The 14,180-nt window shown below is 36.1% G+C and overlaps 1 protein-coding gene across 2 annotated transcripts in view; it reads left to right on the forward strand.

Annotated features, from left to right (window-relative positions):
• Positions 1 to 14,180, forward strand: part of SCYL2 (SCY1 like pseudokinase 2) — a 34,741-nt gene that overhangs the window by 445 nt on the left and 20,116 nt on the right. The window contains exons 2-6 of one of the 2 annotated variants that reach the window (XM_066183450.1): positions 3,823 to 4,026; positions 7,746 to 7,903; positions 11,764 to 11,908; positions 12,556 to 12,705; positions 13,329 to 13,550. In XM_066183450.1, the coding sequence (XP_066039547.1) occupies positions 3,850 to 4,026; positions 7,746 to 7,903; positions 11,764 to 11,908; positions 12,556 to 12,705; positions 13,329 to 13,550 (852 nt within the window). In that variant the 5' untranslated portion in view covers positions 3,823 to 3,849. Of the gene's footprint in view, positions 1 to 3,822; positions 4,027 to 7,745; positions 7,904 to 11,763; positions 11,909 to 12,555; positions 12,706 to 13,328; positions 13,551 to 14,180 lie in introns of those variants that run through there. The other variant, XM_066183451.1, reaches the window with a different exon arrangement.

Consider the following 14,180-nt stretch of genomic DNA (forward strand, 5'->3'; position numbering starts at 1 on the left):
GCGGAGCAGGGAGCGCAGGCACCGGCCCTGCGGAGCGGTGCGAGTCCGCTCTGGCTGTAAAGAACAGTAAATACTTCGTCCGGGAGGACTTGCCCGCAGGACGCTGACTGGGGTTTGCGCAGCGCACAGGCTGAGTTTCACCTGTCACCAGTCGACAGACAGAGCCCTGTTCGTGGGTGTCGTTCCGTAAGGTTTTGGTTGGGGTACCGCTGAAGCTCAGTACCGAAATGGTGTACGAAAGTTAGGAAGGTGACGTGCGGCGCGAGAATCCTTTCTCAGTGCTTCATTGCACTTGACACTCTCGGTGTTTTTGTAACAAATGCAAAAGATTGGTTGTGCCTAAAAAATGCTGGCGTTTTGACCTTTTGTTTGCTGTGACTCGGTTGTTCCAGCACTTAAATCTGTGGATTGATCCTGGTTTGGGGCAGGTGGATAGGATGCGGTCTGTTGGCGTGAAGGAACTGTGCCTTGGTTCCTAGAGGGGAATCCCAGCTTGTTATAGTTCAGAATAGTAGTAGCGTATGTTGTACTGCTGCACAGTGTGCACCCACAGCCGTACATCAGATGAAGCTATGAGTTAGTTTGAGGATAAATTGATGGGTTTGCACGATGCAGTTTGGCTTGGTTTTTTTTCTGTATGAGTGAGAATTGAAAAATGGTGGGCAGTCTTTGTTTTGAATTTCAGCAGCCTGTATTTCAACATTTTGAATGTTTTGCCTCCTTTCTGAGTTCAGTGTTGGTTGTTGCTTACTACCTTGCTAAGTGACTGTTCTCATCATGCTGCCGTATGATTGCTGATGTACATCAGCATAAAAACTATTACTGATTATGAGGGGCATTCATGAAAAAAAACATATTGAACGTTCAGAATTTTTAGGATTAGATCCAGGTTTTATGGACTCAGAATCAGTAGCATTAATATTCCTGATGAAATTCAAACAGGAAGAGTTCTTAAACATTTATTGCATGTCCTGTGTTGCTTGTCCAAACACTGTTACACTTCAGATTTTGCTTTTGTCTCATTTATTACCTTTTAACATGGAATGCAAATATCATTGTGGGTGACTGACCTTATTTCCACTTGGTTATTAATTTTTTTTAGAAATACTCGACCAGTCTTAACTGAACAAACGAGTTTTCCTACAGTTGGGAACTAGACTTGCGTATTTCAGATGTGGTTAACATGTCATGATTTGTGGTATTATAGATACTATCCAAAACAGATATCCTTGGTGGAGCATGGATTTTCTAGGTACATTGTTCCTGTGGATATATATAGATTTTTTACTGAAGTTGATAATAGCAATTGTTTTTATAGAGCAAAATACACTCTTTTAGCTTACATTCAAATGTTGATAAGAGGATTTCTACAAATTTACAGTTAGGTGGATATAAACTTTAAACCCCTTCTGCTTATTGAGAAATAAGTTTCTTGGTACTACTTGCTCAGAAGCTAAATTAAGCTATTGTTTGCCTACTGTCAAGCTGGAGGGTAACAAGTTGGACAGGGTCTACCAGCTTGAATTTTAAATTCTAGCACTTCAGGTACTGGAACGCTGTTGACATACTCACCTCATCTAGTGGCTTTCCCAGGCTACTCACTGCAGTTAGTCTGTCACCCATAGCAGAGGGCACTTCTGATTTAATGAATACTACACCATTTTCCCACCATCTGTGTAGAGAAGCTTCCTTTCAGATTTACACAAAGGAATTTGAACGTGGACGCACATGCATTTTCTTCGTAATATTCTGCAGTTAAATTTGCAAAGTGTTTATTAGTTTTGAGAGTCCTAGCACAGGATGGTGTTGCATTGGTACTAGAGAAGATCTGATGGCTGGTAGTGAACAAAACAGTGGAAAAAGCACATCTAAACCCAAGTAAATTAGATTTGGGATTATCTTAAAATCATTAGGATTGATTTTGTAGTCTTTTAGCCTATAGAGTTTGCCCACAGAAAAGCTGCTGAATAAAATTGCTGAGAGCTGGAAATGCCTAGAGCTCCTTTTTAGAATAATCCATGATCCTTTTTTGTACCTATTTACCAGGTTAGTGAAAAGTTCCTTTTTACAGGAACATTAGCCGGTGTCTTCATAGCAGTTTAATCTAGGCCTGCACAGTTAGGCATGTGTTTTTTCCACATCATGAATCATAAAGTAAAATTAATTTCTTGTAATAATAAAATTTCAAATACCGAAAAAAAATCAATAAAAGAATTCTGTGTTTCCATAATTTATTCACAGGTTTGTTCTTAACAAAACACTAAGTAGATACCAAACAAGTTTGCAGTTAAGATTGTCCTGTTGATTTCAGACACAGCTTCTCATATCTAAAACTCACAGTCCCCATAATTGAGACAAACTTCACCCTTAACATGCTTGTAGTCACATCTGATTCTGCTCCTGAGTTGCCTTGTTGAAGTCATAACTGCTGTGTCTGATTTAGATCTGAGTATTTGCAAGATTGAGATCTGTGCAGCTAAATTCTTGTCTTTTTAAAAATACATTTTCTTATAATTCCTGGTGGGGTTTGTTGTTTAGTTGCATGAAGTTGTGTCACTTCAGCTGACACGGAAATTGGAGAAATAGCTGTGAACCATGGCATTAGTGTGTTCCTGCATTTCCCTAAGGTAGAATTCTGAAAGTGGGTTATAACTGCACCAAGAGTGAGGATAGAGCAGCATCCCTGTTCCGCATGCAGCACTGTGCCAGCCTTTGCTTGGGGCTTGACTGATGCTGTTACATGCAACTGCACTGGAGTGAATTGTTCCATAACACAGGGAACTTTTAAAGAAGTTTTGTTTAGCATATTTGTTACCTCCTTTACATTTACAGACCTCTATTACAGGTCTGTCTTTGGAATTGAAACCTAATCAGATTATTTGTCCTGATTTGTAATGGAATCAAATCTATAATACCAGAGAGAGAAGGAGTGCATGTGTAGGTAACTTCAATGTGATTGATTCTGCTTAAGTTTGACTGAAGCATACAGATGTCTTTACATCTTACTTGAAAGAGAGACTGAAGTTGCTTTTGAGTATACAGCATAGTACTGATTCCAGGAAATAATTTCTTCTTGCATTCATTCTTTTTCTTTAGTTACACAGATAGGGAAGATGAATGTCTATCTCTTTTTTTTTTTCAGTTTGTTTTCTGCCTTCATTCTTTCTTGTGTATACATTATCAGAGAAACAATTGTATAAATGGTGCACAGGATTCAGAAGTTGTATCTGGCAGAATAGGGAAGTCAGATTTATTATAAAAATATAGAAAACTCTGAAATACACACTGTAGGGGAGGATGAAGTGAATTGGAAGCTGCCGCAGTCTTTTAGCTCTAAAATTTGAAAGGTGATGTGTAAAAAGCTTCATTGTACAATTTTGGTAAAGCATAAAAAGATGATTTCTTGTTTCTTTCCCCTGCACTTAATACTTGAGTTCATTAATAGCTGGACCATACAAAAGGTAATGTCGGCAATCTGATGGGCAAAATACTGAATTTTGAGCTTGTAGTTTGAAAAGCACTGTAGGAAAAAATACGTTTGTTTTTAACTTGCTGTCTGTATAATACACATCCATTATTTTGCTGGCCTGGGATCTTAAGCTGTCCTTTGCTTCAGACAAATGAGTAGTTCTGTGAGCACTGAAATTAAAGGAGTCTGTTTTCCTTCAGATTTGTTTCTCTTTTTGTTGGATACTAATACACAAGGTGCGAACCTTTCCTGTCAGGGGACAGTTTATAAATCCTTCACATTATTCGGTTACTGTTTTCAAGAAATGGTTGAATTGAGAGGACTGTGAAGCCTTTCTTTTCTTGTCTTTGTAGGATAAGCTGTTGGTGCAGATTGCAATCATGGAGTCCATGCTGAATAAGCTGAAGAGCACCGTCACGAAGGTGACGGCCGATGTTACCAGTGCAGTCATGGGAAATCCCGTTACCAGGGAGTTCGATGTTGGGCGGCATATTGCCAGTGGAGGTAATGGTCTTGCTTGGAAGATATTTAACGGAACTAAAAAATCAACAAAGCAGGTGAGTTATCAAGTAAAAAAGTGACCTGACAGGAAAGAGGAAGTTTGCTTTAATGTGGATCGGTTCCCCAGTTTGTTGCACCTTGCAACTTTTTTTTGGTAACAATTCTGGCTTTTTACAGTTTAAAATAACCATGAAGTATGTCATCATTTGTTGTCAGAAAAAGACACTGTAGTTTTTTGCTCAGCTACCATACAGAAATTGAGCAGTTAGAAATGTTAAGTTACGAGATACTGTAACAGGAAGGCATGGGATTGAGGAGGAGGTTGTGAAGGAAGTTAGTTATGCTTTCCATATGTTGCTTTCAGCTCAGTATTGTTCCCTTTTAGTTTCCTTAAAGTATTAGGGTTTGGAGCACTAATACTCCAACTTTTGACTTGAAGTCACATGTATAAATGAATATGGGACTGACTTCAGAAGAAGATTTGCCAAAAACAGAGTTTAAGAATTGTTATTACAGAAACTTATTTTGTTACACTGGAGAAATATGAACAGTCTTTTTTCAAATTTGGGAGGGGGAATATAATTTTCAAAGTGTAAATAGAAGTGTTAATAAATTACGGTCTTTAGTTACTCGTAATGCTGTGTGATGTGAAGTCATTTAGACAATGCATCAGCTTGCTGCAGATGTACCAAAAAGAAATGGACACAAAAGAATAACTTTGGAAAATGTTTATACAGTCTGTTAGATCATAGGCAAATAAGCAGTAGCGAATAGATAAATATAATACACAGAATAAATAATCTGCAAAGAATCTGTGGTCTGATTCTGTATGACAGAGTTTGAATAATGCTTAATCAGGTACTTTTGCCACGTTTCCATGCATTTTTTTAGGTGTTGCAGAGCTCTGTGCATCTTTTATTTACTGATTTTACCCAATATACCAGTTGACTTGGGCTTTGTTTTTTGGTTTTACTCAGCTATACAAAGAAGTGATAACATTGGAAGCATGGTAATTTTGATAGGTTTTATACAGTCTATGTGCCCAGTAAGCATTTGACCTGTAGCATGTGTATCCTTAAGGTCTGGAGAGTTGTAGCAAGTTTCTTTCACTGTATAGTTGACAGAATATATGTAACTAGGTTCCTGTTGATCACATTTTTCAAGCCTTGAATGGGTGTTCTAAACAATAATTTTACAGAGTTTTAGTTCAGGTGCTCCATGTTGTAATGCAGTATTTCTGTAAACCCTGACTAACATCTGTGCAGTTGTATGCCATCATAGTAATTAAAAATAGAGCAGCAGTTCAGTTGTACTGCATGGAATTTTAGATGGCTGTTGTTTTGACGTGCAGTTACCATTCATTATTATTATTACCAGTTAGGTAACATCATGTCAACATTCACTCTGCCATTGCAAAACAAAACTCTGCAGCAATAAAGCTTATGGTGTGTTGTATTGCAATATATGTTAACATTGTTTTTTATTTCTCTCCTGTGTATCTTCTGAATGTTCTTTAAGCTGGCTGTCATTTTCCAGGTGATAGCAGTCACTTTTGTGAAGTTGCACATATTTCCTGTATTACAAGTGTGTGTATCTAACTTGAAGCTACATGCTTTTTTTTTCAGTGTGTATTGTAATCAGACAAGCAGGATGTAAGGGTTGAATTACCCCTGTCGTTGTCACTTTACCACAACACAAGAAATAGTTTAAGTCATTGTAGCCAGATAAAACAGCTAAATTTGGAGGTTTTAACATTACAGCAGTAGATCCCATTAGAAATCTTTGGTATTGGGATCATTTTTATTCCTATTTTAAGTCAATTGGCAGTTACAAATATTCCATCTCTGGTGACAATAGATATCTATAACTTTATTTTTCTTTTCCAAGTTCTGCCTGGTTACTGCCTGAATGTTTTATCTGTTACTATTTTTTTAATGTACCTTGTCTTTTCTTGCTTACTGTGTAGGTGACTGAGTAACAACCTAACAGAATGTAAGGAAATTGCTTACCTGTGTGTATGTGTTTGGCTGGTGCTATTTCATGGCTTATTTGCTGCTGTTTGTTTGGAAGATTTATGAGTCACTCTGGTTATAAATAGGTGTATAATTTCACAGTATGTATTTCAGCTCATCTAAGATTTATTAACTTAGACTTTCTGCACTTAAACTTTTTCTGGCATAATTTGGCACTTGTCCTTCTGCTTAGAAAGTGCAATCATAAATAGATAAGGTAAAGTCACAAAGTACTTGCCAGCTCTGATGTAAAGCTAGCAGAAGTCTCAACAACAAGGCTACAGACAGTCAAGAGGGACATAATGGCCTTGAGTCAGCTGGTTAAGGCTCTGGAGTACAAATTGTGTTCTCTTCTCCCCGGTACAGGGGATTATGAGTTTAAACAAACCATGCAGGATTGCAGCAAGCACCTATAGAACTTACTTAGACCCATCACAAAATACTCAAACCATAGCTGATTTAAATACTCACTTTCTGATTCTTTTCACTTGTCATCAAACAAGTTTTTTCAGAAGTGCTGTCTTAGTTTGAAATTTTGTTATTGGTCATGTACTGCTGAGTGCATGTCTTCCATCCCCTGTCACTGCTCTTCTCTGCCTTGTGTTGATGTTTGATCCATCACACTTTAAAGCTGGAGCAGGGAGCCAGTATGGATGGAGGCAGGAAAAGTGTATTTATTTGAGATAGTTACAAGTATTCACCTGCTAATGGTTTAATGAAAATAGCTGAAAAAACATTTTTTTGTGTATTGGGCTGAATTTCATGTTTTGGATAGCATTTTTCTGAAAGTTTATAGTTTGTTTGTGGGTTGGTTTTTTTGGGTTTGTTTGGTTTTTTTTTTTTTTTTTTTTTTTTTTGTAAATTAATAATGTAGCTGTTCCTGTGAGTGTTACTTAGTGTATTGGTTATAAAATGTGCAGTAAAAGAGCAGAGAGTTCCTCCTGGGACTGAAAAACTGTATGTTCATATTATTTTCTACTGCTTTCTAACCTTTATTATTTTTCAAAATGCTGTTGTAGCAGCATATAGAAGTCTGTTTCATGACAAAAGTTTTTAATTCCTTTTTTTATCGGTTGATACATTTCACATTAAGAGCTTCCCAGATGGTTGATGTAATCTAATTTTTTATTTTACATCAACCTCTGTAATTTCAAAGTTTCATAAAAACTTCTTAATTTTCTCCTGCTCCAGTTGCAGAAGTTGTAGATAATTTCTCTGTTTTTGACAATTTTGTGGCTATTTTTGCACACCTTTAAGCATTACAACATTCCTAATGTTTTATCATGTGAATGGTCTGATCAGATTAATAGATTACCGTGACTGTTTTGTCAGGTTGTACTGGTTTGGAGCAGAACACTGAGACAGCACTTGATTTAATAATGCAACACTTGATATATACTCAAAATATTTTAACTGTTCATAGTTGGTAAAAATGCTTTCGTCTACTTAAAATCAAGCTGATTTCTGACTGTGGATTTGATGCTTTGTCACTGTGTAGGTAGGGGTTATAGTTTATACTTTACTGTTTATACAATAAAGGAGCATTAGTACCTTAACTCAAAATGTGTATTTCAGGGTTTATATACAATAACCTCTCCCATGACTGGGACTAAATAAGAACAAGAAGTCTGTTTCTTTGTTTGGTTATTGTATTGGTGGGATTGTACTGTTGATTCAAAAAAACATGTTTGAGTATACTTGTGTATAAGCTTAGATTTTGGCTGTGTTATATATACTGAGTGAATTCTATTGCTTATTTTCAGGAAGTGGCTGTTTTTGTCTTTGATAAGAAGCTAATAGACAAATACCAAAAATTTGAAAAAGATCAGATTATTGATTCCTTAAAACGAGGTGTTCAACAGCTAACTAGGCTTCGGCACCCTAGACTACTCACTGTTCAACATCCATTAGAAGAATCCAGGTAAGCTGTAGTAAAGTAGAGAGCAGCTATTTTTAATCATTGTTTGGTATTGGATATAAACTGTCTGGAACATTCAGTACATACATCTGATGAGATTCAAGTTTAGTGTATTTATTCATATGGCAAGGTATTCACCCCCATATTTCCCCTTACTCCCCCCGCTCCCTCCCGCAGTTCTGGTGTGAATCTAAGTAATAATCTATTGCTTGATTTTGGTCCGGTTGCAGCTGTAAGGCTACACATCACCATTACAGCATGAAAATTTGGTGCTTTAATTAATTTTGCTTTTAAAGAACTGTCTTAAAATGTTTTTCTCTCAAAAACCTACTCATACATTTTGTTCCATGTATGAGATGTATTTAGTACATGTGAGATTAGGGGTTTTTGGTAAATTGTACGTGTTGTAGCTTAGTATCTTGGAAAGGCCCTCAAGTGCCAGTTGAGGGAGACAAATTCAGCATGTTCTTCTAGTGCTTATTTGATTTATAAAAGTTGGTCATTAGGCACAATAACTGGTTAATATTACAGATTGATTGTTCAACTGTAGGGATAATAGCACATTAAAATCTAACAAAAAAAAAATTAAAGTTTCATGTTAAAATAGGAAGCTGATCCTGATACTACCAAAGATGATCACGGAGGTTTTAGGGTTTTTTACCCAAATAGGTCAGGGGTTGGACTAGACGATTTCCGGAAGTGCTTTCTAACCCCAGCCGTTCTGTGATCCTAAATGGTAGCCTGATAAAGATTCATTATATAATGTCCTTCCTTTCTGTGTTCTCTTGAATTTTTCCAAATGGCTTCTAGGAGCCAAGAATACTGTAGGAATGCTTCTTCATCTTTGCAGTGTCTGCTTTGAGACAGGTTTATTTGATTAAATTGCACTTGCATATTCATCTCTATCTTTCCTCCAGTGTTAAACACATTTCACATTAACAGGAGTTCAAAGCTGTCATTGTACCTATGATCTAGTATGTCCTTTACAATGGCCTAAAGAAAATCAGTTAGGTAGTTGAAGACAGTTCTCAGTACTCTACAACAGTAAATAAGCTATTACATGCTAAATGGCCTAGCATCTTCTCAAATTATAGTGTATGCATGTATACCCGGAGTATACCTCAGGCTTCTTCCTAAAACTGTCATAGTTTTCCAGTTGACACAGCAACTGTTCCCCTGAACTTTGCCCTTCAGAAGAAAAGGAAAGCTTTGGTGGTGTTCTTGGGAAGCATTTAAGCTTTTTGAGTAAAATAAACTGTAATTACATCAGAGTTCTTGTTTGTGAGTTTTTGGGAATACCTTACACTTTATTTCTGCTCTTTTCGCTTCCATACTCAGCACACTCAGCTGCTGGTAGAAACACCAGAAGCACAAAATTTGTACAATTGTTTGCTGTGCCAGAAACTGATGTAACAGTTTTTGGAGGACATTAATAAAAAAAGGGTTTATGTAGAATATGTGTGTGTGTAACCTTGTGCAAGCATACTGTAAGATTGCTTTAGGATTTCAGGTCTTTCCAGAGTGCTTATTCTTGAAGAAATATCTCTTGAGCTTCTGGCTAGACTGTAGCTGATCTTTTTTTTCTTTTTTTTTTTCATTTTTGTGTTTCCCCAAAGTAACATACAGTTGTAATGAACTGCTTGCAGGTCAGCCATTATTCCTCCTTTATGAGACAAATAGGTACTTATGTATCTGGAGGGCTGAAGTAGATACAGAAAAAAAGGCCATACCTTTTCCGACCCTGGAGTGTGGATAGTTTTTCCACTATTAATAGAATGTTTCTACTACAAATTATTGGACTCCAACATAGTTATGTTTAATATAAATGTACATAATACATATAATGATGTATACCTCTTAATATGCATTTATATGAGTAACTCCTTATTTATAGTAAATATTTAATATTAGTATATTTATTTACAAATGGTCCTGAATTCCGTTAACAGCACTGGAAAGCAATATTAATTTATATTAAGCTTGTTATTGAAGAAAAGGATAAAAAAAGAAATTGTGGGTTAACTCATACTATCATTCCTACCCTTTAGCGTGAATTGTCCCTGATTGCATTGTTACATTGTTTCCCTGTAGAAAGCATATGTATTTTTTTTTAAATGTTCTTATCTTATTACTCTGAATTTCATGTTGATATTATTCAGAAAACTATTGAAGCATCTGCTGCACTGTGTGGCAGACATCAACTTCTGCAATATTCTATTTTAATTAATTTACTTCATCCCTCTGATACTGTGGGTTCGGCCCTTTTTTTTAATTACCTCCTAAAGTACCAAATAAACAGCCATCTTTTTATTCCCTCAAAACAGCAGTAATCAGAGAGTTTGTTATGAAAGCCACCAAGTAACTGTTCCCTAGGTATTTTGTATCGTCTGTGCCTTAGCCGTAACTAAATGGTTAAGCTCTGTGGTAAAGCTAAAGTCAGACTGAAAATAAAGGACTTTCTGTGTTTTCATTTTGACTTGTGTTTATAACAGAAACAAGTTTCATAGCTCTAGTCATATTAATAGAAACATGAAAGATATGTCATTAACAGAATGGTAGGGAGGAAACCAGGCAAAAAAATAGTGTCAGGTTGGCCGACACTTAGCACTCAATGTATTTTACTTTTCAGCTGTTTTTCTTTTAGAGAGACAGTAGATAAAACTAAAATCTGGATGAATAATAAGAGGTTTGCATATTTCAGCGGTCTAATTTTACCTCAAAGGTCAAGCTTGTTAATTATTGAAATACTTAAAAAAATATGTGGTAGTTTCATGCTGAGATGTGTCTTCTGATGCGTTTATGGAGTGATCGAAAAGACTTTGTCTTCTTGCCTGTACTTTATATTCAAAAATCTATCTTTGTTACTGTTACTCAATTTCTGGTTTCTGTGTTCATACTGATGCGGTATTTAGTGTTCTCATGAATTAATGATCCTTAAAGCAGGTATGTGTGCTACCATCCATGTAGTGCTTTCTCAAAAAAAACCCCTTTAAAACAACTAAGGAGTGAATTGCAGTGGCTGTCCAGGGCCTCCAGCACTGTGCAGAGCAGTATGAAGAATGTGGATGTAAAGAATGACTCTGTCTGTGTTGCATGAAGTTTGTGAAATATATTGGTTTCGAGGCCAATTTTGAAATTTGAAATTTTGACAGTGTTACAGCCAGTTCTTATTTGTGGAAGTTTTCTTCTTCTGTGCTTTTCAAACTCAATTGACACAAAAAAGCATAAGCAAGACCATTAATTTTCATCAAGAAAAAAAAATCAATAAAATAATTTAGAGAACAGTCACTTTACATGCAAACAGCAGTTCGTATAAAAAGTGTGTTTGTGTTTGCAGATTTTCTCTTACCAGTTGTCAAAGTAAAAGAATATTCAGGTGCTCCCTTATATTATATTAATTTAGTTTCTGATCATTGTCTGAGCTCATAAAGTACTGCTTCAGTCAGGGACATGTTGGTTTTCGGCATAGGTAAAAGTCTGATTTTTCAAGTTTTAATAGTAGTAAGAATTATTCGATTAATTTTTCCTGGATCAGGACAAGAAAAGCATGGTTTTTAAAAAAAAATTATGAAGCATTATGTAAATCATTAGTGATTTATGTGAATGTTGGAGAGTAAAAGAACCTAATTCTAGTATTTTTTTAAACTCCAGACATTTATGTATTTCTCTTTGCTATAATATTAAGAGAATTCAAAACCTGAATTATAACATGGCTTTTGGTAGCACCAGGTGCTTTGGCAATGTGTGATATGGTGTTTGTATGGTTCTTTATTTGCAGTCAAGAGATATATTTTATTTTATTTGCAGTCAAGAGATCTATTACGTTTATGTACAAGAAATTTTTTAATGCATTTCCTATACAGGGATTGCTTGGCATTTTGTACAGAACCAGTCTGTGCAAGTTTAGCTAATGTTCTTGGCAGCTGGGACAACCTACCTTCTCCTTTACCATCAGACATTAAAGAATACAAACTTTATGACGTGGAGACCAAATATGGTTTGCTTCAGGTATGGTACAGGTTGTCTTTATAATTTTTTTCTGCTTTTAGTATTTATGATTTTTTTAATGAAGTCAGTGCACTGCCAAAGTTTTGTCTGCCTATAGTAAATCAAATAATAGTGAGGTGAGAGATATTAGTACCCTGATCACTCTAAGTGTAAGAGAGGATAAACACTAGAAGCTCTAGGGTGCTACACTTTTTCTGATTGTTCTGACATGTAAAATAGAAAATTCAATTAATTTTTATTTTCCATGTAAATGTCTATGCTACAGCTGTATCTTCCATATGTGGATCTTTTCTTAATGTTCTGTGAAGAACCACTAGCTCCTAGGTTTTGTTTGGTGGATGTGTTGATCAGCTTCATAAAGTATTTTTTTTCTTCTTAGATGATGTGGCCTGAAGGGAGAGGGCAATGCACCATCACACATGTGCTGTGATAGTTAACTGACATTAGTAATCTCACCTGCTGATTACCCATTTGTGTTTAATTTTCTTCATGCATAATTTTTAAGGCATAGGCTAAAATAGTGATGAAAAATTGTTTCTTAGTTAACATAGGAATTTGACTGTGACCATAACTACAGAACTTTTGGAAATGTCTTATAAGATGTTTGGGGAAATAATTAACCTGAAATAATGATCTTTTATGGACAGGTTTCTGAAGGTTTGTCATTTTTGCATAGCAGTGTCAAAATGGTCCATGGAAATATTACTCCTGAAAATATAATTTTGAATAAGAGTGGAGCATGGAAAATTATGGGCTTTGATTTTTGTATCCAATCAACAAATCCATCCGAACAGGAGGTAATAATCTTTATATTTATCATCATTCAATTCCAGATTCAGGTCTTTGCCTGAAACCAGTTTCATGATCCTCCATTCCAGTATAGAACCACTCAGTTTGATATTCACCTCTGTATTTTGTTAGCCAAAAGTTACAACATGTGGCACAGGTCTGGATTGAAGTGCTGTGTTTGATCGTCTTAGAAAAAGAGTCTGAGAGGGCTCAGTGGGGTCACAGTAGACGAGTGATGGTTTCACACAGAGGCTGGAGCTTGTGCCACTTCTGCCTCACCTCATGTTGGATGACATGCAAGGCTGCCAGACTTAGTGTGTTGCATCTACTTAATGCCTGGTTGCTGCCTCTTAAAATGAATTCCATCGTAGCTCGTGTTTCCCCATTACAGCAGTGCTTTGATTTTACATTACACTTCCCAGCTCTAGTAGTCAGATAAAACTGCGTCAGCTAATCACTCTAAGCTACAGACAGAGATCCTTAACAGTTTTGCCTTATTCTGTTTCTGTTTGATTCATAAATGAATTTGAGTGGTTTAATTATTTTTCTCTGCTTGAGTTTCTTTTTGAAAATGGTCTTTAAAAATCCTTGATAAATGTACTTCCTTTTACTTCTTATACTTCTCTTGTAGCCGAAGTTCCCTTGTAAGGAATGGGATCCAAACTTGCCATCCTTGTGTCTTCCAAATCCTGAGTATCTGGCACCGGAATATATTCTCTCTGTGAGCTGTGAGACAGCCAGTGATATGTACTCCCTGGGAGCTGTTACGTATGCAGTGTTTAATAAAGGGAAACCAATTTTTGAGGTCAACAAGCAAGATATTTATAAAAGCTTTAGTAGACAGCTGGACCAGGTATTTATTCTTTCTATGACTATTGTTTATTGATTTTCATATTTGAAAGTTATTTTTGTATTTTATACATATAATTACTGTAGAAGGTTTAAATATTGAGAGCACTATCAGTGCTCCAACATAAGTCATCTGACAATGGTATCTTATCCTGCATACTGTTGTTATAACAAGAAAAAAAATGGCAGCAAAATTTGAGAAATGCAAATATGTTTAGAGGAGGTTACATGTACCAACTTCATGAACTAAAAATAGCATTTTTCACCTGATTTCTCTGTAAACCTCTTGAATGCTGCTCTTGTGAAATAATGCTTACCTGTGGGCGTGAACAGTATGGAACACCTGGCAGTGAATTACCTATGTAGGACCATTGAAAAGGGCTGGGTTTTGAGTGATTTGTTCACTTGACATGGCAGTTGGTATCCACTTAGCTATCACTGTTTCACACTCTGTGTGGACTGTGAATATTAACAGAAGACAGTGTCACAGTTAATTGGATTAGCTGACATAATGGCTGTTCATATGCAGGTTTCCTTTGTTGTAACTTCTTTGGGTGCCCATTGCCAGACAGTATGTATTGTGTTTTAATGTGTATAGACAACACCTTAGATAATGATATTTGCCTGTTTAAAA

The sequence above is a fragment of the Chamaea fasciata genome, unplaced genomic scaffold (assembly GCF_029207755.1).
Source record: "Chamaea fasciata isolate MVZ Bird 193981 ecotype frontalis unplaced genomic scaffold, bChaFas1.0.hap1 SCAF_5, whole genome shotgun sequence".
In the NCBI taxonomy this organism is placed as follows: domain Eukaryota; kingdom Metazoa; phylum Chordata; class Aves; order Passeriformes; family Sylviidae; genus Chamaea; species Chamaea fasciata.